This window comes from Rhynchophorus ferrugineus, unplaced genomic scaffold (assembly GCF_030347505.1).
Source record: "Rhynchophorus ferrugineus isolate W39M unplaced genomic scaffold, kcgeb_rfMv2 rfM18, whole genome shotgun sequence".
Lineage (NCBI taxonomy): Eukaryota > Metazoa > Arthropoda > Insecta > Coleoptera > Curculionidae > Rhynchophorus > Rhynchophorus ferrugineus.
The window spans coordinates 473,309-501,173 of record NW_027472597.1 but is presented as its reverse complement, the minus strand read 5'-3'; the positions used below and the strand labels follow the sequence as shown (position 1 = coordinate 501,173).

General features: G+C 32.9%; 3 protein-coding genes across 13 annotated transcripts; 2 read left to right on the top strand and 1 right to left on the bottom strand.

The window, feature by feature from the left end:
* Positions 1–221: 221 nt before the first annotated feature.
* LOC143205865 (chromobox protein homolog 3-like) lies at positions 222–1,479 on the top strand. The gene is made up of 3 exons (XM_076418898.1): positions 222–360; positions 465–845; positions 898–1,479. The coding sequence occupies exons 2-3, from the start codon at positions 470–472 to the stop codon at positions 1,059–1,061; spliced, it is 540 nt and encodes a 179-aa protein (XP_076275013.1). The 5' UTR covers positions 222–360; positions 465–469; the 3' UTR covers positions 1,062–1,479.
* Positions 1,480–1,553: 74 nt separating this feature from the next.
* LOC143205866 (chromobox protein homolog 5) lies at positions 1,554–2,428 on the top strand. Its single transcript, XM_076418900.1, has 3 exons — positions 1,554–1,779; positions 1,858–2,064; positions 2,124–2,428. The coding sequence occupies exons 1-3, from the start codon at positions 1,620–1,622 to the stop codon at positions 2,282–2,284; spliced, it is 528 nt and encodes a 175-aa protein (XP_076275015.1). The 5' UTR covers positions 1,554–1,619; the 3' UTR covers positions 2,285–2,428.
* A 227-nt stretch (positions 2,429–2,655) lies between these two features.
* LOC143205863 (phosphatidylinositol-3,5-bisphosphate 3-phosphatase MTMR3-like) lies at positions 2,656–23,914 on the bottom strand. 11 transcript variants are annotated; one of them, XR_013007946.1, is made up of 18 exons: positions 22,832–22,954; positions 22,424–22,713; positions 22,169–22,370; positions 21,768–21,943; positions 21,429–21,669; positions 21,189–21,376; positions 20,925–21,128; positions 20,760–20,868; positions 20,456–20,698; positions 20,157–20,398; positions 8,052–8,594; positions 7,119–7,235; positions 6,882–7,050; positions 6,723–6,830; positions 5,877–5,960; positions 4,863–5,068; positions 4,282–4,616; positions 2,922–3,060 (listed from the first exon to the last, which is right to left on the bottom strand). XR_013007946.1 is itself a non-coding variant. In XM_076418897.1 (17 exons), exons 2-17 carry the CDS (start codon positions 22,708–22,710, stop codon positions 4,379–4,381), a joined length of 3,357 nt encoding a protein of 1,118 aa, XP_076275012.1. In that variant the 5' UTR covers positions 22,711–22,713; positions 23,748–23,914; the 3' UTR covers positions 2,656–4,378. The 11 variants fall into 11 exon arrangements, 10 of the variants coding, with proteins under 10 accessions (XP_076275012.1, XP_076275007.1, XP_076275005.1 ...); XM_076418897.1 differs by lacking the exon at positions 22,832–22,954 and adding an exon at positions 23,748–23,914 and having other exon boundaries at positions 2,656–4,616; XM_076418892.1 differs by lacking the exon at positions 22,832–22,954 and adding an exon at positions 23,748–23,911 and having other exon boundaries at positions 2,656–4,616; positions 6,882–6,978.
* Between the last annotated feature and the right edge of the window lie 3,951 nt (positions 23,915–27,865).

Sequence of the window (27,865 nt, the reverse complement as noted above, 5' to 3'; positions counted from 1 at the left end):
TTAAAAATCGACTATAAAGTCAAGATATAACAGTGACCGCTATCTACCAAAAATGTTTATATTAAAATTATAAATAATTAATTTATATGAAAGAATTGCATAATAAAATAACAATAATAATCATGTATAATAACATTATACGATTTAAAAATAAAATAATTAGATTAAATAATGTTGCATTTCTAAATTTTTAAATAATAATTTGTTGGTAGAATACCTTCCTAGCCTAGAAAAAAATCAGTTATACAAATTCCATTCAGATAAGTGCCATCTCTAGGAAGCGTGTTAAACCACTATCAGCAGCTTGACTTGAGAAAGCTTTTGTTACTCTCGTATTTGCATGAAAACTTTATATTTAAGGTGGGTTAAACCAAACAAATAAGTTATTAAATAAAATCCATTTCCAAAATACGAATGAAGTATATTCAAACTGAATAAAAATAAATCGCATTTGTATTGTTTAGCAATTATGAGTAAGAGAAGCAGTCCAACTCCAACACCAACAGAACCTACCGCTCCAGAAGAGTATGTTGTTGAAAAAATTATAGACAGTAGAATTAATGAACATGGTGTGAAAGAATACTATCTGAAATGGATTGGTTATGACGATAAAGATAATACTTGGGAGCCAGAAGAAAATTTAGACTGTCCTGGGTTAATAGCAGCTTACGAAGCCAAAAAGGCAAAAAAACAAAAAGAAAATGAATCAAGAAAGAGACAGAACTCAACCACTCAAGAAAATGATAGCAAATTACCAAAAAAAAAGAAAGCAGATGAGAAAAAGTGTGTAGGATTTGATAGAGGCCTTGAACCCGATACAATTATTGGAGCTACTGATAGTCCAGGTAAGAAGTTCCCGTATAGTTATTGTTAAACATTTATTTTATTTTGTTTTAGGACAATTAATGTTTTTAATGAAATGGCATGGTACAGATGAAGCAGATCTAGTACCGGCTAAACAGGCAAACATAAAATGTCCTCAAGTAGTTATAAAATTTTATGAAGGTAGACTTCGGTGGCACCCACCAATACAAAATACCAATGAAAATAAGGAAAATTAACGTTCCAGCTGTTTCTTAAGTACCGTGTAGTTATTTTTCTAAGGATTTTTAATTTAGTGTTATTTGGATAGATTGGTACTCCAAAGTTTTTTTTTATATGAAAGGTAATAAAGCAATTTTGTAATAGTGTAATATCTTATTTATATATGAAAATGTTGCTATTCTTGTAGTATTTAATGCATAAGGAAAATTATATTAACAGGAACTTTTTAAATTGAAAATAATTATTTCTAAAAATCATTGCTATTTTATTATGTGAGCTCATTAACATGTATTTACAATTATTACTGCAATTTCACTAGATTGACATACCTAGAGAATGAATTAATTTCAGCGGACCGAATAAGATATGTATGTGTTATATATTATTTTAACAAAATTTTCTAGTTTTATGAAATAAATCATTTATGAAGTATAATTGCATTTTTATTATAAATAGCATGAGCATTTTACTATATATTTAAAAATCCACCATACACCTCCAATTTAAGGTTATATCGATTTTCCCGCGATTTTAAATCTGAAGAGTGATTGAATATTGTAAACAAATTGAAAAATATGACCTCAAAGAAGACTTCTTCTAGTTCTGAACCAGATGAACCTGCAGAAGAGTATGTTGTGGAAAAAATAATTGATTGTCGCATAAAAAGTGGAGTAAAGGAATATTTATTGAAATGGATAGGTTATGATGATAAGGATAATACCTGGGAGCCTGAAAGTAATATACAAAAATTACCCAACAATAGATTTTATATTAAATAGTAGTTATTATTTTATGTAAAACTATTTCTTTCAGGTAATTTGGATTGTCCTAGTCTTATTAAGGCCTTTGAAGCAGATAGAGCAGCAAAAGAAGCTGAACGAAGTAAGAAAAGGAAAAGCACAGGTACTCCAACTCTTGATTCCAAAAGCAGTAAAAAATTTAAATTAGACGATAAAAAGTCACATGGTTTTGATAGGGGTTTAGAACCTGAAAAAATTATTGGCGCTACTGATACATCAGGTATTTCTTCAAAATCAAAATGAAAAATATGTCAATAATTCAAACTAACTTATTTTTAGGTCCTCTTATGTTTTTAATGAAATGGGTTGGTACAGATGAAGCTGATTTAGTGCCAGCTAAGCAAGCAAATGTTAAATGTCCACAAGTTGTTATAAAATTTTATGAAGAGAGATTATCATGGATGTCACCTAATAATGAACCAGAAGAGAGAAAAAGCTAGAAATAAAAATATAACATATTTCTGCTCAATTAACAACATTGAACAGTTGTTACTATTTTAAAGAATAGACTACTATTTAAGTGTTATTATTTATATTTACCATATTCATACATATAATCTAAAAGTAATCATTCAATTTTTAAAATTTATTTTTATGAGGAAATACTGATATTAGCATTTATATAATTGTACCTCTTTTAATCAAATTTACAAGTATTTCTAATAAAAATTATCCACTAAAAAGTGACAACTTTAGATAAGCTTAATTTTAGAATTTAGTGAAGACTTTTTGAAAGTTTATTTATAATGTACATATTGCTAAACATTTTTCAACAAGTAAATGTGTTTAAGGAGATTAAATAAACTACGCATTAATTAAAGATATTTTTTATTTTGCAACTAAAATAAAGTACAATCATTATTATAACCCTATGAATAGCTTAAATTTTAAATGCACTAATTAGATGTTAACAAAGTGTACTGTTATTTTTTTATTTGCTAAAAAAATAAAACAAATTCATATCATTGAATAGCTTTTGATAAATCCTTTCGCACTTTCCATTGGGCCTATTCTATAATTATAAAATATTGTCCGATATTTTTTACAAAGTAACTAAACGATCTAATAATGCGAAAGGTTTTCATTAAAACATATCTAATAAGCCTTTTTTAAATGTACAACTGCTGAAGGAACTGTTATAAGATTTTAAAAAAACAGCACTGTGTTGGATACAGTATTTTTGTATTTTCCATCCTTCCTTTGTATTACAACCAATCTACAAATTACAAATGGTATATTACAATGGACTTTCATCCGCGTTTGATTTTTAAAAGAACTTTTGATGCGTTGATGTCAATGTCATGTTCAGCTTGTGTAATCTTTGGGTTACACAAGCTGAACTCAACGTCATCAACATATCAAAAGTTCTTTTAAAAATCAAACTATATATATATATATATATTATATATATATATATATATATATATATATATATATATATATATATATATATATATATATATATATACATAATCAGATTGGTAATTGTATATATTATGTTTTTATTGATAATAATAAAACAAATTCGTAAAGTTTATTTGCAAATTAATTATTAAAAATAATGTATAATTTTTTTAGATTTTATTCAAAATCTCATTCAATCACAGTGTACATGTTTTGCTGAGGGCTGTTTCTGTTTATAAAATAATTAATATTTTCACAATATAATAAACCATATTTATACAACAATCATTTTGGTAACCAATCTTTCAGATATAAATGTAAGTTTATTGTAATTTCCCTTTTTATTTTGTTTCCTTACATATAAAGGCACATATCCACCAAAACTGATTTGTGTAGTTTTTGTATACTTTAAACCATTCCTAAAGTTTTCCTATTTACCTCTGAAGAGTATGGTTTTGCCTATACAGTATATATTAGTAGCCAATTTTGCCAAAGCCATTAAAACAATAATTAGTAAAAAATTGCTTTGGGTGATTTTTTTAAATTCAAATCATCGTAAATAAATATATTGTAGTAACAGAATATGAATGCTAAATAATCATTTGACAATATTACAATAAAGTGTAATAACTCGATATTACAAAATTATATATAACTCCGCTATTGAAGTAACTGATTGTATTACTGTAGAATCTATATTGGAATACACTATTTTATTATGTGAAAAGATAATTATTTCAGTTGGATTACTTATAATCTATTATTGTATATAGGGGACGGACTTTCAAACATGTTGATAAAATAAAGTGTTAATTTCGTAAATTGAGATAACTTAAAATTAACAGCCATATAGATATCTATAATAAATTATGACTTGAAACAAAAAACATCACCCACATAAAACATAAAAATGTATTTATTAAGTGCAAACTAAATTATTTCCTTGATAATTTTGCATTTGTAACATCTATTTAAATTTCGTGAATAATCCCTCAAGCAAACGACTTCCGTGCACTAATTCTATTGATAATACTTGTAGTCTATGATGTTCTCGGTGGTACACCATGTTCAATACTCAAAATCACAAGTGCACGTCCGCCTATACGGTCATAACTCAATAATCAAAAGCTTTAATTGCTGGAGGCGGTTATTTCAGTGTTGATGCGCTGACTGCTTTGCGGACCCTGTGGTAAACGTTTACACCGATCAGGGGGGGATTCGGTGGTATGACTGGGTGGAGAAGGACGGTCTGACCGCCTTAATTCTGAGTAGCAACCACTGCACACACGAACGGGATTATATAACTGTTCTGATGGTAACGGAGTTGCGTGTTCGGAGCAATCTGCGCAGAAAATCTTGCCGCATTTCCTGAAACAATAAATTCAGAATACAAAACAAAATAATACTTGGTTTTACTTAACTTTTTGTATCTAACCTTCTAAATTTAATTTTCATTCAAGCAATAAATAAGTAATAACCATAATAAATAATAATTCAACTGAGTATGAAATTTAGACTGTCAAAATTTTTTATTAATCTACATATTTATTGCAACAAATAACAGTGAAAGTCGGCCCTAATATTAAAAGTAAGAAATTTATTTATTATTATTACCTGCAGTGATGCCGTCGTTTTCCTAACCAAAATTCAATTCCACATCCTGTACATCTGCTCACCGCATGATCAGGTACCCATAACGTACCTTGACATTCTGCTAATATGCCATCTTTTACTTCTACCCAAGATAAATCTGATCGAAGAGATTCGCCCCCCGAGGCTTGACCTTCACTTGCACTATTTATCGATTCCACTACAGAACACTGGAAAACGTATAAAAGTAGAATCTCCTTGTTTGTATAATACATAGAAAATAAGGTTGAGTGTCGTCTAAAGTAGGTAACAAATATCTTATTAAATAAGCTACTCTCTTTCCCATTTTTTCCATTATTCCTACTTTTATTCAATAATAAAATCAAGGAGAAATAACGTAAATAAGTTCTCAATAAAAATAAAAATTTCTTTTTGTACAGGTACAATTTAAATTTTTAATGAAACATAGTGAGTATATTAAAAATATTTGAATTATGTTTTAAATCAGAAATAATAATAGACTATTGGCTTTTTAATATATGATATATTAAAATATTACTAACTAATAATAATAAATATAAATAATTATGGAGTAACAGTAAAACAAAACTCACTCTCATTAAACAACGCTAAATGATAACAAAATAAACAACATTTCTGTAATGAAAAAGGCAACTACATGATTTATTATTTAGTTTGTATAGAATTAATTTTTACTTTAAATTGAAACGATTTTGTTATAAAACATACTCTTTGGGATATCTACCATCGATGGCAATTTGACAGAAAATATTGTCACTTTGTAGGTACGACAAAAATCTTCCAGACTACCAACATTTAACAATTACATTCTTTCTCGAATATAAATTTTATGTGGAGTTACAAACATGCACCATTTATAAGTTACTGCACTACGTAAAAAGAAATGACACTTCATATTAGTAGAATGTCAAAATATATAAGCCGACACGAATTAGTAAAATCCTAAAACCCAAAAGCTGTCGTTTTAGTTGATGGGAAAAAAAAATTAGATCTTACGGCTCGGCTGGGGATGAAAATTCGATGCGAACATTTTGAAGAATATGAACTCCTACTTGAAGATGATGTAACTGAACTACTACACTAAACAAAAATAATTATCTATAAGAAGAGCAACTCATGGAGCAACTTTCATTAATATATTTAGTACATATAACCAATTATATTTAAACAAAGCAGTTTTAATATATCAATAGTATTAATACATAGAAAATATTTTTTCTGATTAAAACTAAATACTAGAATTCGACTAAGAACCTATGCATTATAATAAAAGGTTAAAATGATCATAAACCCTACTATGTTGTTAGGTACATAAATAAGTTTCCATGTGTTTTTTTTATTCTGCTTATTGGAGGGAAATAAAAAACAACAGTATAAAATATAACTTTATATATCTTTACAAATATATATAATATTCTGATAAAAATCACAAAAAACGTTCGCACTGCATATGCGAACGCAAATAAATAATGAAAAGCTTCAATAGCTAGAAATTGCCATCCTGGGACTGTGTTTGATAGAAATTTATAACAATCAAGGAAAATTGAAAAATGCTACAAAAAAACGGCCGACCGTACGACAAATATCTTCCTTCAAAATCATGAAAACGACTCTGGGTCGATCCACACAACTTTCAAAACTCATGTAACTGACAAACCTCGAATTTCGAAATAGGCACTATTAATGATGGCTTCTTCATAATGAAGGAAACTTATTTCTATACAGAACATAAATATATATCTGCCATATTCTATATTATCTTTAATTTAATTATAATATTTTTCTAATAATTTAACTTAAACTGCTTTGAATAAATAATCCCGTTTCCATTGTAACACTTACGCTATCATCCTGTTTTTCACTATCGATAATGTGGCACTTATGGCAAGCTTGTTTTATTAAGATTTGCCTAGAGGCATGCAGTTCTTTTTCCAACAATTCCACTTTCCACTAGAAAATACAAAAATACAGAATTTGTCTTTGTTAATTCAAAACACTTACTTTATGAGCTTCTAATATCTGATCCAATCTCTCCTGAACGGGTGATTTAAGAACCATTAGGCCATCTTCTCCTAATTGACAAAGATTGGGTCGCTCTCTATATACATGAATATGGTCATGATTATAAATATTTCTTCCATTTAAAATGGAAGCTGTGTTAAAATTAGAACTAAAAATGGTCCAGTTTAAAATGGCAATGTTAAAAGTGCACTAATAATGGTTACACCTTACACTTACCTACAATTATCCTTGAAAATCCTTATATTTTGAGAACATACTTTACACTGAGCCTTTTCTATAGATTCATTTGGGTTCTGGATTTTTTCAAAACCGTTATATTCTCTTGGAGATGAACTAAAAATATTATGCAATATATATACAATATAACATAAAAACTTACTGAATTTTCAAGTATGCAAAATTTACATTTCCTATCCTAACCTCTATATACTAGGTTTATGACTTAACTTTTGCATTTTTTTTGGATTTTGCATATATATATTTGTAATATAGGTATTTTCGCAATTTTCGTTTTTCATTACGCAAGATTTCGTAATCCCAAACAAAAAATGTACATGGGTTACATGACGGTATAAACGATTTTGCAATTAGTAGTGTTCTCGATGACAAAGTTGTGTCTTATCACAACAAGGAACAAGATCACAGTAACAAGATTTACCTGCAATTATGGATATAGATATTAAGAAGTAGCGACAAAAAGTGGCAATTTCGGTTTTAGCGCGTCTTGTACGAAATCAGAATCAAAAATATGCGGAATTGAACCTCTGGATGAAAGCTCAACCGGCAAACTGCTGCAAACTAGAGCTCACCCAAATAACTATTTCCGAATGTTTGTATCAAATGGAGAAAATCAAAAAATTAGCGGAATTCTACATGTATTGATCAAATATAACCTGTTAACTGCTGGGCAAAGAAGCAAACAACCTCTATCATTTGTTCTGGTCAATACACCACGCCTTAACGCAAAAACGGTTCAAAACGCTATAAAACGAAAATAAAATTACTGAAAAATTTGTAAAAATTAAGTCATACTAAATTAAGTATCTAGCATATTAAATAATACTTTTTGTACAAATATTAAGCAATATCTTAATTCTATACGAATGAAAATGGTTTCAAACACTAAATAAATTCAGTGATTTACCATACCTACTAACTAATTTTTCTGACACTAAAGTATCTGTACTCGTTTCAACTGATTTCTGTAGATCCAACAATTGTTCAATCTGTTCCCTGTGTATACTCCGAGAACTAGCACTACTTATATCGCTACGATTTGAATTATTATTGTTTTCCAATATTCCCTCTGCTTTCGAAATACTTCGATCAGTCTTCACGTCAGCCTCTCCTGTCTTTGGTTCAGGACCAAAATCCGCTTTTACCTGGATCTCAGAGGTCAATGTACTATTTGTGTGAAATGTCGGTGCATCATCTTCGGATCCACTACTGTCATTTTCAACTCGCCGACAATTATTAGCAACAAAATCTAAACCATCTATTTGATCATCAGTAAGGTTGGGTGTTGGATGTATGTGCGTGTTAAAAATGCAGTCTTGATTACAGTCAACAGGATTATCTTCAAGATCGCTTGGTAAAAAATCTGGTACAACATCTGAACCTCTATTTAACGTATTACTATTTTTATGATTAGATGGCATAACTGCTGAAGATGGATCATGCGGCAAAAGTTTCCTAGAAAAATAAAAGAATATATAATGAAACCATTTAAAATAATAATGTTTGCATATGCTATCGGTTAAACTATACTACACACAGCATATACGCACGTGTTATAGAGTTATTCAATTAGGACGAGTCGCGGCCATATTGTTTTTTCGGTGTTTACTTAACTTTCTTAAAGTTATTTAGCCGTTGTGAATTAAGCCCGATAGCCAAGATTACTTGATATGGAAAGCAACTCGGAGATTTAAAAGACCAATTATTATAGTACCGCCCCTTAAAAATGATCGAAATTAATGGGTTCGACGCAACGATGGAAGAGCTGAATTATTCGCAGAACATTTGGCTAACCTGTTCCAATTGAATGATATAGAATCTACAATAGATACAAATCCTGTTTCAATGAAAGTTGCCACAGAAATTGACAACAACCTCAGTCCTAAAAAGGCTTCTGGTCTTGATCATATTTCATCAGAATATTTTAAGGTTGCTGAAATAATTATGCTTAAAAAACCTGATAAACTGACAGAAGAAGTTGGATCTTACAGACCTACTTCGCCGCTACCTACGATATAAAACTTATTTGAGAAAATACTGTTAAAACATAATAGGCTATTTATAAAAATAGCAATTTCCAGTTTGGGTTTCGAAATAACCACTCGACAATCGATCAAGTGCACAGAGAATAGCGGTAGTTGAAAAGGCATTCAAAGAAAAGAAATACTGACCTGTAATATTTCTGGACGTCTCACAAGCTTTTGACCGGGTATTGGGATTAATCTACAAAATGAGCACGTTACTAACGCGGAATTATTGACTGCTAAAATTATATCTTTCCAAAAGAAAATGAGTCGAAGTAGAAGTAGAGTTTAGGTGAAGTAGTCGCATGAAGGGACATCTCAACAGTTAAACCTATTTCGGTAAGCACAAGTAGCATTCAATAATATCTAAAGTGGACTAGAGACTGGCAAATACAGCTTAAAAGCTCCAGATCTGTCCATGGTAATTTTGCGTTGCGGCGAAATCACAAAAACCTAATTATATCACTTGATGGATACAAGTCAAGCAACTGTACTGATGAGCCGGAAGATACTCTCAATTTGACCTAAAATTAAAGAGATTGGCTTATCAGTCAAACATAAAGCCAAGTTGGACCTACGGGTTAAAACATTAAACCAACAAGTAATCCAACGCAGCCAATGCTTATCGCTACATAACCAACGAAAAGCTGCAGGATGACCTCGAAATCAAATAGATATACTTTGCGATATCCGAAATGGAAATATTTGCCCAAGCACACACCGACGCCCTGCATAAACAGACAGAAAAGCTGGAAAAATCCTCACCGCCATCGTAACAGATTTCATGAGATCATCTCAAAAAGAAGTCATGGAAATGAAGACTGCCGCTGTCACAGACACCCAGATGACACCAGCTAAACGCGCACAACAGTCGGATGAAACTGAAGACTCAGATGATGGCTTCACCTTGGTGGAAAAAAGGCCCATCATCCCACCTCAGCAAAAACAGCTGCCGAAGGCAGCCAACAGGATGAAACAGGCAACTGCTTCCAAACCAAACCAAAACCCAAGCCAGCCGCCCAATCCATCCAATCGAGAGACTAACGTACAGCCTTCTATAACGAAATTCGCCACCAGACTAGTGCAAACCAAGCTGATTACTAGGATGGTCAGCCATCACCGAAACAAATCACCACCAGATCAACCCAGCCTGCGCAGGTAAGTAGCCAAGTCACTAACCAAATTTTAACCTCCACAACAAAAACAGTGCCAACCACTTCCGTGACTGTTTTCCAACTTAAAAGAAAACTCAACTCCAGAATCACTCTCCATTGACGAGGTACGTGAACTTCTCTTCAATTAAGGCTTCCATCTCAAATTCGTGCAAAGTTGTCCCTCGCGAAGAGCGACAGATCGTCTACATAACCAAACTCGGTATCATCACGGTGAAGGCCGAGATCCAGAAGGGAAACGGCCAGCCAGTGCAGTGCTTCAACTTGCCACCTTCTCGGGCACTCCCGCTCGCATTGCCGACAACATTTCTTGTACTGATGACATCTAATGCAAACAGCTTACGCAGGAAGCAAGCAGATTTGGAAAACGTCACGACATTCTACGATATCGACATCGCCCTTATCCAGTGAAATTTCCTGAAACCTTCGTATCGTCTCTCTTTAAAACACTTCTTTATCTACAAAAACGACAGAACCCCGGGTCGAGGCGATGGAACCGCCATTCTCGTCAAAAAAGGAGTCAAACATGAGCTCATACCCTCGTTATCAGCAAACAACTTCGAAACAACCTCCATTAAAATTGATACTCAAGAACGTCCCTTCGTGATTACATCACTGCATAAGAAATCTTCTGCATTCAACTATATAGAATACCAAAAATAATAGGTGGCGACTTTAACGCCCACCATCCCACCTGGGGGAGCTCCAGAGCGAACGCCATCGTAGATCTAAATGCAGAACTGGTCTTGTCCTGTCAGATGAACTCACGCATCACTCCAGCTCAGCTTCTCAAGGCACAACAAGAGTCCTCGATCTCTTATTCAAGACGATATTCTTCAAGACGTAAATCGCCCTTCCGAAGTTCGAGTCCTTGGCGAACTAGACTCTGACCGTCGCCCGGTCCTTCTCAAACTCGGGAACTGCGCCACCACTCAAGTTCCACTCACAATATTCAAGAAAAAGACCTAAGAAATTTCATCACAACACCAACCATGGGGAAACAACGTTCCCAATTCTATTAAACGTAAAATTCGCATAAAAAATGGTCTCTGCAGATTAGCACGATTCACCCTCGATGCTACAGACACTAGGCAGACGAACAGAGCATGCAAGGGGAACAGGGAGGTTGTCTCAACCTGGCGAGCGATGAAATGGAACTCATTTCTCGCGGACCAAATACTGGACGGTCCCCCTTCTTTCTGACGTGTTTCTAGATGCCTCGTGGGGAAGACGCATAATGTCATCCCCTCCTGAAGTCAGCAGTTACAGGAAATTTCGCAGTCGCTGACCAAGAAAAAGTCGAGCTCCTCGCAGAGACCTACGAGGCCCATATGAAATGCCTCCCTCCCGCAGAAAACATCAAACCTAAAGATAACGACACTGTTATCAACGAATCCAACTACATTAAAAGGCCAGTCACCCCAGCCTTTCTTGTCAACCATCTCGTGTCACCAAAGTCTCTACAGACTAAGATCGGAAAACTTCAAACCAAAAAATCTCCGGGTTTCGACCGAATATCGATTACCCAATTAAAAAAGCTCCCACATAGGCAGCTCGCGGAACTGGCAAACATAATTAACTCCAACATGAAGCTGTAACATTTCCCGGCGTCTTGGAAACAGGCACATATAGCGGTTATGGCAAGAAAGGAACAAAATCATCTCCATCAGACTACAGGGTCATGCCTTCTCGAAGCTTGCCGAGAGGGTAATACTCTACGTTCCCAACTCTTTCAACATCATTCCTGACGAATAATTCGGCTTTCGCAATCACCATTCATCCGACCATCAGGCCACCCGCTTGGCCGCATACATCCATTACGCTCTTGACCAACCTAAAAAACTTGGAGCAATCCTTCTGACCCTAACCAAAGCTTTCGAAAAGGTCTGGCACGACGGTTTGATCGCAAAATACGTGCAGTTACGCCTCCCATAAGACCTAACCGCTCTCATCAAATCCTATCCACCAGACAGATCTTTCCAGGTCAAGATCAAGAAAACACTTTCCAATCGAAAACAAATCGATTCTGGCTTATTAAACCTCTTGATTCATCCGACCATCAGGCCACCCGCTTGGCCGCACACATCCATTACGCTCTTGACCAACCTAAAAAACTTGGAGCAATCCTCCTGACCCTAACCAAAGCTTTCGACAAGGTCTGGTACGACGGTTTGATCGCAAAATACGTGCAGTTACGCTTCCCAGAAGACCTAACCGCTCTCATCAAATCCTATCCACCAGACAGATCTTTCCAGGTCAAGATCAGGAAAACACTTTCCAATCGAAAACAAATCGATTCTGGCATTAAACCTCTTGGCTTGATTTCAGATCTGTCGAGAAAAGAGCAAATTGACGTCTCGTTTTAGGCGGACGACACTGCTTTCTTCATGGCCTCCAGGCTCGAGGTTACCATTCAAGAACGTTTGCAGAAGCAGCTCGATCATGTGGTCAAGTGGTTGAAATTCTGAAGGTTGTAAATCATCTCCCTGAAAACCCAGGCCATCATTTTCCATAAAAAACGTTATGCATTGTGCGTGTTTCGTGACCGATGTACGGTTCGCATTCCCAAATCCAGAAAGGTTCGGGGATAGCAAACCTGCTATCTTCTCTGATTTGCCCTTCTAGCAGACTTCTCATCTCCATCAAATTCTTATTTTACAAGATGTTAATTCGGTCCTTACTCCTCTACGGATGTAATGTCTACCTCAAGTTTGTTACACACAACCAGGTGAAACGGCTTCAAGTTTTCCAAAATAAGCTCCTCAGGAGAATCTTAAAGTCTCCATGGTTTGCCAGAAATAATCAAATTCACAGGGAAACTGACACATCAGAAATCAAGCACTTCGTATCTCAATCCTTCCACAAACGTCACCGTTAACCTCCCCTTTTCCAGGCTGAAACGACCTCATCCGTCGCTGCAGTCATAACTTTTGCCCCATACGACCGCATCCAGCCATGTCTTAACTCAAGTTCGCGAATCTCTAGTTAGTTTCAGTCTGTTTTTCCTCCGGGTCCTCAGACCGAATAAGGATTACCGATTAGCGAATGCCATATCCCCAAATTTAATGCAGTAGCAATAGCGACTCACAGGGGTCAACTGTGAGGCGGTTTCCGTTTAGTGTATTGGTAAGCCCAGATGCAGTCCCACACAACCCGGTCCATCTTGTTACTCCATGACAAGTCTCCGCAATCAGATATGCATCATGCATTCCACCGCCTGGTTTTAGACCAGAAAAAAAAACTAAGTAACTTCAAAGTATACAACTCAAAGTATACAACTAACTCCTAACCGTTGAGAAGTTGTGTCTTCCATCTCAGCAATAACATTATACACAAATTTAGAATTTTAGACAAGAAAATATGTGAAAACATTGTACGTGCTCTTGAAATTTGAAGATTTCCCTTGATTTCCCGGATTCCACCATCAGATCTTAATTTGGTTCCAATGGGACCTCCTCAGAACTGCACTCTTTCGAATAAAAAAATAATTTTGAAAAGCGGTCCACAATTGACTGATAAATCGGTGAATATACATAAAAAATACACAGTTGAACATAGAACCTCCTCCTTTTTTGAAGTCGGTTAACAACGTTGATGTTAAATACGATTGATGTCAAATACATAGTATTTTGGATATTCTCGTATATCTGGATTCTTCTCTTGTAAATTTATTTCTCAGCTATATACTACTCCAACATATACGATATTGTCAGCAATAGTATCACCTTATACTTATATATCTCTTATATATTCATATCAAATTTACATGCTCACATATCATATTATTTAATAATAAACAACAGGAACCAGGATATGGCATATATGATACATTATACATTATCTGCCTAATGGCATAATTGTAGACTTTGAGATAACTCAATCCTGGTAATTTTGTTACTATTGTCACATATAGAATATATAAATCTATTCAAAATAACGGTGAACAATATAGTCATCAATATGTTTAATGCTTTGTCTGCCGCAAATTGTAAATTCGTTTTAGAGTCGACAATATTTTTCTACTCATTTTATAATCTACCTAAAAGGAGATAGAATGCTGCCTGATCAGTTTGAACATCTAACCTAATCAGTCTATAAAAGTCGTCCGCTTGTCAAACATCTGTAAAATTCTTCAAAATATTAATTATAATAACTACAGGTTATAAACCGACAAACGTTGTTTTAACGCTTTGCTTGTTATTATAAATTTCGGCTTATTATTATCTGATTGAAAGTGCCGAAGCCAGACAGAACAGATTCCCAATCATAAACATAAATTTTACGACCATGTCACAGCAGGATTCGAACCTGCGATTATCGCAACAGTAGGAAGACCGCCCTGTCGCCTTTACCACTGCGCCACCAAGCCGGTAAAATTCGTTAGAGTGGTAAGCAATTTTACCCTTAAATATTAATTTGCTGTGATTTTTATTAAAAATATTTTTAGCGTGTTGCAGCTGCACTTAATGTAAGTATTGACGCGGTCCCTGGAATATCTTAGAAAAATTTGAAATATAACGTTGGATTAACCCAAAGGAGACCGTTTTTATACGAAGGGGGTGACGAATCAAGATCAGCTTGATGTTAGCTCTATCGGAGATCAAATATATGAAATGTATAAAAACAGTGAGTAGTGTTTTCAATATAAACATAATTTAAGGTAATTATTTCGGGGGAAATTTTGTTAATCTGAAATGTATCCATTAGAAAGCTTAGAGATATGCAGCTCTTTGAGGGATACAGAGCATCCTTTTATAAACTGTTAAGTAATATAGGATTTAAAAGGTGTAAAGATAACTCACAAAGAGGTCTAATGAAACTTCCAGGCATTGCTTCTAAAACAAAACAATTTTCAAAAATATAATAAAATCAAGGAAGACTTATTATTTCAATATGTGTATTTAGATGAGACGTGAATGTTTGAGAATGGGACCCAATATATCCAATGGTCACTCATGGCAAGATGATAATAAAAATAGTGTTACGACAACAAAAGTTGATCGAAAAAATTAAATGTTGGAATAATAATTGATTAGGTTTTATTAGTCACAACGTTAATTAATAATTCATTGCAGATATATTGTTCTTCACACTGGAAACTGGAATGGTTAATAACCCCTTCGGTTCGGATGAACTCGATCAGACACATTGAAGAAGAATTGACCACTGGTGGAATCAAATGTTAGATGGTTTGGAAATTAACAGCTTAGTTATTTCTTGAATTAAACTTTCTGAATGTGGGATTATGACTCAATGCTGATAATTTTCAAGACAGAGTGGTGACAGTTGAAATAATTAAAGGTGAGGTAATTAAAGGTTGCCGCATTAACTCTGAGTTTTAGTTCAGTTTGGTTTTGACATACAACAAAATTCTAATCTAAATAAAATAATTCAACAAAAATGTTATTAAATATAATTTACTTTAACATTATAGTACATCTAAAAACTACAGTTAATTATACAGCCACCATATTTTATATAGTCTATTCAAAGTTTATTTGTATATGCGTCATCAATATGTTTATTGTATTGCTTGCCTTCTCATTTTATTCTAGTTAAAAAAAGGCACAATGCTGTCTGATTAGTTCGAACATGTAAACGAATTAGCCTGTAAAAGTCCGGTTGTCAGACGTACCCAAAATTATTCGAAATATTAGTTATAATTACAAAAGGTTATAAACCGGAACACTTTTAGGATTACAAATTGATTGCGGCTTACGGATAGTTGCTGCAATTTTATTGAAAATGTTTTCAGCGTGTTGCTGCTGCGCTAAATATTAGTGTCGCCACTGTGAATAACATCGCTTACAAAATGAAGAACTATGCGTTAGATTCAACCAAGAAAACCCGTCTTGAAGTGGGTAACGAAACTTGACCATCTTGATATTGGCTCTATTCAAGATCAAATATACGAAATGTATAAGAACAGTGAGTACACAAACTATTTTATCGACATAAACAAGATAAAAAAAAATTATTTCAAAGAAAATTGTTAGTCTGGAAAGTATACATAAAAGAGTTAGGGACATGCAGTTTTTTGAGGAATGCAAGGTCTAATGACACTTCCAGACATTGCCTTAAAAATAATTCAGTTTTTAAAGGCGTACAATATAATCAAGGAAGATAAATTATTTGAATTTATGTAACTTGATGAAACTTGGATATTTTAAAATGGTTCATTGCAGCACTCTTGGCAAGACAGTCACAAAAAAAAGTGTAAAGATAACAAAAATTGATGGAAAAAGGTAAAAGTTACAATAGCATTTGATTAAGTTTTGTTGATCATATTTATTAATAATTAATTGCAGATATATTCATGCAGGGAATAAGAATAAGTTATGGTTTGAAAATCAATTGCTAAAAAATCTGGAAGAATCATCAGTTATTATTTTGGACATATCCTAGCACAACAACATTAACAAAGGCTATAGTGATGGAATGGCTTTCAAAACATGAATAGAGTTTTGAAGAGACTATGCTAAAAACTGAACTATTTCAAATTGTTGTGGGTTGATATGACGGGTAGCAAAGACTTATTATAATAGACATCTGGTCTCGAAGGATATTCCATCAAGAACTGTTTAGGGATATGTGGAAGGAAGCATTGTCAACCATAACACCCTCGGTTTGGATGAACTCGAGAAGTAATTGATAAATGGTGGATCGTGAACATATTTTAGACAGATTGGAAATTAACAGTTCAACGATTGACTTCGACAGTGACTCGGAAAGTGAAAGTGACTAAAGCAAACTTGATAGGATATATGATAATGCTGAAATTCCAGAGACAGAGTGATGGGAGTGGAAACAACTAAAGGTATGCACATAATTAGTAGAATATAACTGTAGAAAATGATATTGTAGGGCGTGAAAGATTTGTGTGCACAGATATGATTGTAATTGTTCGGAATTAAACATGAGCATTAGGTTATAATGTATGAAGAGAGGATGAATACTAACTATTTTGTAGATATGGTAAATGCATTAGGCAGAATTCAGTGGGGATACCACTACATAAAAAAGCGCATAGAACTTCTACCTCATGGGTGGTGTGGAAAAGAGTTCAATGTAAATATAATAAAACAATTCTAACCCTACCAACTATTATACCTGTGTATATGCATGAGTTGTACTACAATGTTAAAATAAATTATATTTGATAACAGTATTTTTGTTTAATTATTTTATATAGATTAGAGTTTTGTTATATGTCAAAGTCAAACTGAACTAAAACTCAGAGTTGATGGCAACATTGCGACGTTCTGACGTCACAAATTTCTATAACGCATATACAAATAAACTTTGAGTGGACTATAGGTTAGAGTTATACTCTATTATCACTATTGCTTTTTTGCATTTTTTGCAAGAATTTTGCATACGTCTGACAATCGGACGACTTTGACAGACTCATCGTTTACGTGTTCGAACTAATCAGACAGCACTGTATCTTTTTTAACTGGAAAAGAATGAGAAGCAAAATATTGTCAGATTCTAAAACGAATTTAGAAATTGCGACAGGCAATACCTGGAACACCTTGATGACGTATGTACAAAAAAACTTGAATAGGAAATATATAATTAATATACGATAATTGTAGGAAGTTGTATTGTAGAGTGTGAATGATTTATTTGCATAGATATGTGTGTAATTGTTCAGAATTATACATGAGCATTAAGTTAGAATGTATGAGGAGAGGATGAATACTAACTGTTTTGTAGATATGGTAAATGCATTAGGAATAATTCAGTGATTAATTTTATCCAAGACAGTGTACACAGGTAGTAACAGAAAAAATAAAAATACAATGATATCAAAATGACTTGACAAGGAAACAGCAACGAAGGATACAAGAATATACATACATTTATGCTCTTTTAAAATAAATTGTATTTGACAATAGTATTTTGGTTTCATTATTTTATTTAAATTAGAATATTGTTGTATGTCAAAGCCAAAATAAACTAAAACTCAGAATTGATGGGGCAACATTGCGACATTTTGACGTCATCAATTCAGATAACGTTAGTTCACTAATTTATTGAACGGGCTATAGTTTTCATGCATAGTTTAGTTTTAGTTGTTTTCGAATTAATTTTGTTCCAGTAATATATACAGTATATTAATAGATACTTACTGGGATTAATATAAATTTATAACCTCAATCTGTCGCATCAGCTTCATTATAATTTGTTAATTTTTCGATTACCAATAACAAACTAACGTTTTATTATTCTTTTTTAATTTCAGTAAATGTTCACGACTATATAGGAGAAATTAACAATAAAGTGAAAACATAACCATGCGAACAGGAATATGATAGTAGGGCCCTTTCTTGTCAGTAAAATGAGTTAGAGAGCTCTATTCGAAATCAAATTCGAATCTAAAAAAATAATTTTTTGACATAAAAATAATTTAATACAATTATTTAAAAAAACTGTTACTATTAATGAAAACTATCTACAAAAAACTTAAGAGGTATGCAGCTCTTTGAGGGATGAATTTCATCCCTTGATACACCGTTAAAAAACAGGACTTAAATGATGTAAAGATAGCCCACAAAGAAGCCTAATGGAACATCCAGGCATTTATTTTAAAAGAATACGATTTTGATACGGAAGATTTGTTAATTTGGATTTGTGTATCTATTCGACAGTGCATCATTCTTGGCAAGACGCTAATCAAAATGTATGTAAAGGCAACAAAAGCTGATGAAAAAAGATAAATGTTGGAACTTGGTTTAGGTTTTGTTAATCATAATATTTTATATATAATAATTCATTGCAGATATATCATTCTTCCTACTAGAAACATGAATGGTTTTATTCCTAGAGCAGAGTTACTGTTTTCTTTCAAGGTCAAGGTGACAACCATGGAAAAATTAACCTGTTAAACTGAGAGAACTTAGAGGAACTATTAGTTATTGTTATAGAAAATGCACCATATCATAGCAGAATGGTGGAAAATATCCCAACAGGTGGATCGACAAAGGTAAATATAAATGAAATGTTTAATTGCGTTTTATGTAATTAACTTTTTAGAAAAGGGCCTGAAATAACGCGGTGGAACGGATGCCTGAACAATATAGCTACAGAGTACTGTCTTCCTCCCTATCACGGCATATTAAAACGATTCAAATCAATATGGGGTGTGGCAAAGAATTACTACAAGAGACATGCAGGTACAGAAGAACATACAAGCAAACACTGTGTGAATATGTAAAAAGAAGCATTGTCTACAATAACACCTTCAGTCTGAATAAATTAAATTCACAGAAGAAGAAATTGACAAATGGTGGAATCGTGGACATGTATTAGATAGATTGGAACTTAACAGTTTAGTTATTGGCTTGAATAGTGGCACGTGACTGAATGAAACTTTTGGAATGTGAGATCATGATACGATATTGATAATTACTAAGACAAGGCGTTGAGAGTGGAAACAACTTAATGTGAATTTATAATTAATATCGGATAACTGTAGAAAATCCTAGTGTAGTGTGAACAATTTGTGCATAATTGTTTAGAATATAGAGCTGTCAAAAATAATTAGCAGGAATTCCGAAATCGTAGAAAAATCTATGCTACTCTAGACTTATCTTCAAGGCTCTGAAGTTGTTTGTTTCCAGTAAGAAAACTGCTGCATTGAATTAACCTATAATACTCAATAAACAATTGTGTTAGCTCAATAACAGAACTCTACGGCCATCTCCCAATACACATAAATTGCTGGTATAATATAATTTATTTTATTAAATGGAGTGGACTTATTTGTACTCCCAATAAATATATAAAATAATGTAAAAATATTTGTAATTACTTACAGATCTCTATTTATGCTTGGATCACTACTTCTTCTGCCACCATAATGTTCATGACAAACTTCTGCATTCCTCAAGTCTCCATAAGAACGAGTTTTAGGCATGCTGGTATGACCATTTAACTCAGGAGGACCTGGACAAGCTCCTCCTGATCCTTCGCCTGGAGTAAAATTTGCTTCCATTGATCCGAGATACACTTCGGTCCACAGGTGAAGCTCACGAACGTTTGTTTTAGGCCATAGAACCTTTAATATAATAGTAACAGTACATTTACATCAATACTACAGCGTATTTAAACTCACTTTGCTAGTTCCAGTAGCAGACGGTGGCGCGTAGAGATGATTTTTAAATGATGGTGAATTCAAAAATTCCCATGCTGAAAATGTTCTCCCCAACACAACTTCACTTCTTTCGTTTTGGGTATTACATAAAAAGGTACCAAACAAGTTCGAATATGTATGTTGAACAAGTTTTACCAGATAATTTTGAGAAAACTCAAAAGCCACTGGAAATTGTATCATAAGTTGATGAATACAGTCTAACCACTGTAATAGAATAACCATTCAAAGTCAGTATGCAGACATTAATTTACCTGAAGAAATTTACCTGAAGAAATACAGGGCATCTTTCATTCAAATCATAGCTACCACCTGAATGGCCACATCTATCTGCAAATTTATGACCAAATGCCAACCATTCTCTTTCAATTAAAACTCTAAAAAAATAGAAAGAATAGGTATATATGTAAATATGTATTAATAAACAAACAACCTAAATCCATCCATTGTACGGTAATAGGGATCTAATAAAAGCTCTCCCAAAGCTACAATCTGAGGTGTTCTATCCCAGCCATCGGAACAATGGACCAAAACCGGGCGTCCATCTCTTTCTATTGCTGTAGCTAATGTTACAGCCGCTTTAATAAGACCTGACATATGCAACAGCCAACGAGTACCTTCCAAAAGGCTGTACCAGCTGCAACATATATAATATACAAATACAAACATACATTACATATATATGTATAATTCATACTTGGGTTGGTCGGCCGACGACATGCATAGTTGCCTGAGTGCATGAAAGCTTTTTCTAATGGAATGTATATTGGCCAAGTTCATAAATGTAATTTCACAATTTGGATAATATTCATCATATTCACATCCTCCTCCTCTAGCTCTATTAGCCACAGCCGTTGTGTATGACCTTGCATCCATAATAAGTAGCTAATTCAAGGAAAAATAAGTAATTTATATAATAATAAATCATAAAATATACCTTATTTTCATGTTTTTCAACTACACCAGTTATCTGCAATGATTCATCAGAATGTAATGAACCAGGAGAATGCGACAGAACTGAATCTTTGTCACTACAACTATTTGTAGGCGGATTTCTATCAAAATTACATGCCTCAGATATAGCTTTTAAAAGATCTTCATCATCACTTGATCTCCATCCAAGCCAACCAACTTCTGGTTGGCTGCATCTTGCTATAATAGCTCCATTTTTTGTATGCCTATAATAATATTTAGGAAAATATATGTTGATGTTCATAAGATTTCATTCATTTAAATAAATACAAAAAATTTAACATAATAAAGTCATATTATTTACCTCCACACAGCAGCAGGTATTCTACGTGAACTTCTAAACTTCGCTACACTCTCTAACATCTCATCATTAATGCAAGAGGGCACTAAAAGATAAGGTGGGTAGGTGGGACATAATTTATAGTTTTCATTAGCCTTGCTAATTCTCCATGAATCTCCTTGAAACTGCATTCTAATCATCTAGATCAATGTTATTAATATTAGAATAACATATATAAAATTAAAAAACATTTTTAATATGTTCAATTATATACAGCATAAAAATACCATAAAATGACATTTAGGATATAAGATAAATTACTTCTAAAGTATATAGAAAAACATTTTTTATAGTAACTTTTCAAAGCTATTTTGAAAGCAACTATTATTCAAATATATAAAAGCAACAGTATTGCATATACTTACTTCACTTTCAAATATATTCTTGTCAAATGTGTAACATCTTTGTTTTTCTATTTTTAACGCTACCTCTGCACCGCCTTTCTCTTTAGACCAAATGCAATGATAAAAGGCAAAAACTTGTTGAATTTGTCCTTGTTTAATTTCTGTAGCTTTAGATATTCTATCATACCATTCAAGAGCACTTTCATTATTTTCAAATGTACATCTAGCAAAATAACAACTCTATATATATATATATATACATATATATATACTTACCGATATGTCCTTGCATCTTTACAGAATAACTGCAAAAAGAATAATTCTCTAATTTCAACAATTTCAATTAATCCAAGTGGAATATAAAATTGATTTTCTCCACATTGTATGTATAGTCTATAATTTGTAATAACTATAATCCCATCAACTGAACTGCCCATATGAAGTACCATTTCACCATCTAATAAAATAAAAGGAGGAATTTTCTGTGGATCATGTGGCTGAAGAGTATACATGTGAATAGATTGTATGTGACATATTGAGTTTGGCTGATCTGTTGGGTCCATTTTCTGAAATAAAAAGTTGAATGGTCAATATGAATGGTTAGTAAAGGTATTTGTATACTCATCACTAAATAAAAACCAATATATCAAAATAAACTATTTAAAATGTTAAGTTCAACTGTACCATTTTACAAAGAATAATACAAAAATAGCTCTATTCTTAATCAGTTGACATTTCCAAAATAAAGTAAAAAGATTGAAAAGTTAATTGAAAAATATTTACTGGTCAGTGACACAAGTTTAAAGTTCAATATATATCTTTGAAAAGGCTTATTGAAAATTAAATAATGTATTAGATAACCAGAGTGCATTTTCCTGTAATTAATAGAAAAAATAAATATACAATGGGGTTATAGACATGATAAACAATAAAAATTTAGGTTTTAGAACATAGTTTTACAAATGCAAGGAAAACTTGCCCTGTTACTGATTGTATTGAATTTTTGGCAAAGCCGGATTTGGCACAAAATCAAAATCATAACAAATAAAATGCAATTCATGTGTTTACCTTGTTTGTTTAAATCTATATTTCACTCTGAATAGACACATATATCATTATTAAAATTTTTTAGATTGACAATAAATATATAATCTTTTCAAAATAGAATATGCTAAATAATTAGTAAAATTATATTTTGAATAAAAATGTTTACTACATATTAGAGTGGGACAAGGATAAAGCTATTTAGCATATGTATATGTATATGTATATGTATATATATATATATATATATATATATATATATATATATATATATATATATATATATATATATATATATATATATATATGTATATATATATGTATATATATATATATATGTATATATATATATATATATATATATATATATATATATTCGTAAAGGACATAAAGATACAAATCGAAATAAGTATCTAGATAAATTTACTAAGTAAGAGATAATAAAAATAGATGGAATTCAGAAACAAAGTACTGGAGACTTAATATTTTTTGATGGATGTATTCAATAGAAATGTCAAATTCAATAGGTGAAAGTGGTGGTCAAATTTATACTTACTTTAATTTTTTTTTTAATGTTAAATTTTATGGAAAAACTGTTTATGGAGATAAACTCATTTTCTACTATATGAGATAATAAAGATAGATAATAAATATAAATATGCCACTCAGTCACTATAAGATAACACACATAAATTGACCTTGTGTCAATCAATATGGCCGAAACTGATGTTTATTGTCAAAGCACGAGTTAGGCGGTCTCTTTTGCGCAATAGTCGAACTTTTGTAAACATATGCAAGCCAAAATACATTGAAATAATAAATATACATGGACCAATTTTAATCAGAAATCATGTGAAATTGCTAGTAAAGAACAGTGTCGGATTCGTACATAAACAATTTCTTAGGCCATCACGTCTTAGATAACACTAGAATCACTACCAATTTTTATTTTTAAAGACTAATTAAAGAAAAAATAGGCGCTATTCATTTGTTACGATTTTTGACAGTTTTTTCAGTTTTTCATTATAAACTAGTAAGAGAATGGTACCAACTCCCATTTATTTCTTCACATAACAGAGAATGATTCACATAAAATACAGTGTTAAACTAAATGAAACAGTACTATAAACATAGAGTAAATCTCGATAGATAACATTAGAGAATTTGGTTAAATTTTGGAAGGAGATACTGAAATCTGGTAATTAAAGGTGGTAGTGTTTGATTGATTAGTCTAAATTTATATTACAGGGCTAAAAGAAAAAAGATTTTATCGAACTATATGAATGGGTTTTAATAAGAATATTTAAAGCGAGACGTGACATATTCGTGTTTTAGCTGATATTTTATTATATGCCTGATATATTAATAGCATAAAACAGTTTCTGCTATTTTTCTACGGATTATAGTATCATGGGAATTACCTTTAACATCATATTTTTATATACAAAATAAAACTTAGGTTAATAGTAAATTTGACTATAAACATTAATATTATTCATACAACTATTAAATAACGGTTAAATTAGAAAAATAATAACAAACATTTCATATACATAATATAAATAATATAATATGAAATATTTTTAACAAAACATTGAACCGACGACAAAAAATAAATAATACTCACTAAAAATTTTAAAAAGGCGGCTTGGTGGCGCAGTGGTAAAGGTGATAGGACGGTCCTCCTACCGTTGCGATAGCCGCGGGTTCCAATCCTGCTAGGGCATGGACGTGTAAATTTATGTTTGTGATTGTTTAAAATTTTTGATTGTTCTTATGCGAGAAGAGTTTAATAAAATCCGACAAGGGAAACGATGGCAGTCACGCCAGTAATATCAGGCTGGGTAAGACCGGATGTCTTCTGGGATGATTTAATAAATTGATCACTCGCCAGTCGGTAGGTTTGCTTAATGCTGAGGACCACCGTGATTCGGGCCCAAGTTAAGCTGTAGGTCCAGTCCAGATAAACCCAGATAAAAAAAAAATATATATATATATATATATATATATATATATATATATATATATAAATTTAAATGACGTCAGATAGACTGCTACGTTGCCGACATGTTAAATTAGTATTTACATATAAGGAAAAATAGTACAGTGGGGGATATACACATTTGCCGTCAGCTGATACGATAGATGCAACTCAATAGGGGACTCTGGCGCAAAGTTTTGCTTTGCCCAACATCCAGAGGGCGCCATAAAAGGCCATTCAGGTAATTTGATTGGTCAATTTAAATCTCCATTATAGGCACCTGTAAGAAAAATATCTTACTATGAAGACATTTGATTGTCTCATTAATAATGTTTAGCACGTGACAGTCTTAACGTCATGTTTAATGGACCAATGAAATTCAAACAAAAAACCATTTTTTCCTGAAATAAATTTATTAAATAAAATTCAATTAAATAGAAATATATTTGAAAATACATAAATATAAATATAATCTGTAAAAATAGATAAATATAAATATAATCTATAACAATTAGTATAAATTTATCTACAAAATATAAATATAATAGAAAAATAAATATATCTATAAAATATAAATTGTTAGAACCGATTTTGTACAATCGATTTGGTGAAGGTGTTTGGGCAATTAAAATACTTGTAGGAATGTTCGTCGGGTCGGTCAATCGGTCGGAATGTGTGACTGCCGCTGCGATTATTTGTCAGAACACTCACTACTATTTTTGGAAGGAATTTGCACGGGAACTAAAAACACTGGTTGAATCAAAGTTGTTTATTTTAACTTACGATTGATACATGTGGTCGATGGGATAATTGACAGGATATTAGGTTAAGGTGAAGGAAGTACGGTAGCGCTGTGGAAGTGGTACTGTTACAGGGGGACGGTGATAAGAAAGAGAGCGAGACGTCGTCGTGATGGTCTTTTATACCCTGGAACTTGCATGGTACCAATCCACTGGCGTTGCCAACCTTTGTAGTTGTTGATGGTGAATTGGTGGTGGCCTAAAGGGTCGTGGCGGTCGCCACATAACTCCCCTCCTAGTGGAACAGCCATGGAACGTACCTATATGTGGTGCAAGTTCCGGAATGCACCCGCAATCACGCAAACAAACGCCCGGGGACTGCTGATAAGATGGGGATCCCAACCTGAGCGAGGAGTTTTACGGGATCAGCTGCCATCGGAGCTGTAGCAGGACGTCGTTCGTCTTGAGGCGTTTAGCTTTGTTTGAAGGTACCTGTAAATGTGTTACGTGTCCCGTTTCGTGATGCGAGGGTGCTCATGTGTTGCTGGTATACATGATGGGCTTCTGTGGTTTTCGTCCATCAGGCTAGTCTCGTGGGATGTCGTCGACCACGTGATGTTGATGGGTTCCGTTCCTCGTGCTATCCTTCCATGCACGTGTCAAGCACCTGTCGAGTGGCTTATGTTGAGTTGATTTACCTGTTAGGCACTTTGATCACGTCGGGGTCACCAATTGTAGGAATGTTCGTCGGGTCGGTCAATCGGTCGAAATGTGTGACTGCCGCTGCGATTATTTGTCAGAACACTCACTACTATTTTTGGAAGGAATTTGCACGGGAACTAAAAACACTGGTTGAATCAAAGTTGTTTATTTTAACTTGATAATATGATAATTTTAATTGATACATGTGGTCGATGGGATAATTGACAGGATATTAGGTTAAGGTGAAGGAAGTACGGTAGCGCTGTGGAAGTGGTACTGTTACAGGGGGACGGTAATAAGAAAGAGAGCGAGACGTCGTCGTGATGGTCTTTTATACCCTGGAACTTGCATGGTACCAATCCACCGGCGTTGCCAACCTTTGTAGTTGTTGATGGTGAATTGGTGGTGGCCTAAAGGGTCGTGGCGGTCGCCACATACTGGATTCCAGAGTCGCTCTCTATTTATTTCGACAAGAAACTCGGTCAAAGCCATTCCGCCTGGGTGGCTTTAATAGGAGCATGCGTCGTAGCGTTCATTATAATTTACAGGAAACTACTTTAATATCGACACATATATACATGTGGACGTGACATGTAGGCGCATCCACCCAATTATTTATATATCCAACATTATTATTCATTATATTGTTCTTCATCACTATGTTCTTAATAGTTAACTGCTTTTTAACAAAAGTTTTGTAAGTTATTGTTATGTTACCTCCGTTTCGATCATAAATGTTACCGAATTATATTGAATGTATGTATATACGAAGAATGAATGTATATACTACAATTTTTAAATTTACAATTCCAAAATTTTACCTAGTGTAAGCGTTTACTTGTGATTATATCCATGCCTAGAGAATTATTGACGAATGTACGTGATTTCTCGAACACAAAGTTGTTAATTCAGGTTAAAATCATGCATCAGATATTTCAAAGATACAACCTTTAAACTGATAATAATCTCAAGCCATATCTGAATACAAAATTCATACAACTATAATTGGCACATTCATTAGATTTAAGAAGATTGTTCTGCTATCTTTTTTATATTAATTATATAATATTCCATTCCAGGAAATTACCAATATTAAAAGAATTTGGAACAGCTTACCTTAGATAAAATTCAAGTTATAAAAACTTTTTGTTTTGTTTAATTCTCAATTATTTAACTAATTTAATTAATTCATCGATAATTGGACAAATGAAATGTGAAGATACTTAAGAAAGAGAAGAAGAAGAAAATATT

Bases quoted from the DNA above. Each gene is read 5' to 3' on its own strand.
- LOC143205865 (XM_076418898.1), top strand. From the start codon at position 470: ATGAGTAAGAGAAGCAGTCCAACTCCAACACCAACAGAACCTACCGCT. The intron at 846-897 runs GTAAGAAGTTCC...ATTTTGTTTTAG, and splicing joins TGGAGCTACTGATAGTCCAG to GACAATTAATGTTTTTAATG.
- LOC143205866 (XM_076418900.1), top strand. From the start codon at position 1,620: ATGACCTCAAAGAAGACTTCTTCTAGTTCTGAACCAGATGAACCTGCA. The intron at 1,780-1,857 runs GTAATATACAAA...TATTTCTTTCAG, and splicing joins TAATACCTGGGAGCCTGAAA to GTAATTTGGATTGTCCTAGT. The intron at 2,065-2,123 runs GTATTTCTTCAA...ACTTATTTTTAG, and splicing joins TGGCGCTACTGATACATCAG to GTCCTCTTATGTTTTTAATG.
- LOC143205863 (XM_076418887.1), bottom strand. The intron at 20,399-20,455 runs GTGAGTTTAAAT...ATTATATTAAAG, and splicing joins CTGCTACTGGAACTAGCAAA to GTTCTATGGCCTAAAACAAA. The intron at 7,051-7,118 runs GTAAGTGTAAGG...GACCATTTTTAG, and splicing joins ATTTTCAAGGATAATTGTAG to TTCTAATTTTAACACAGCTT.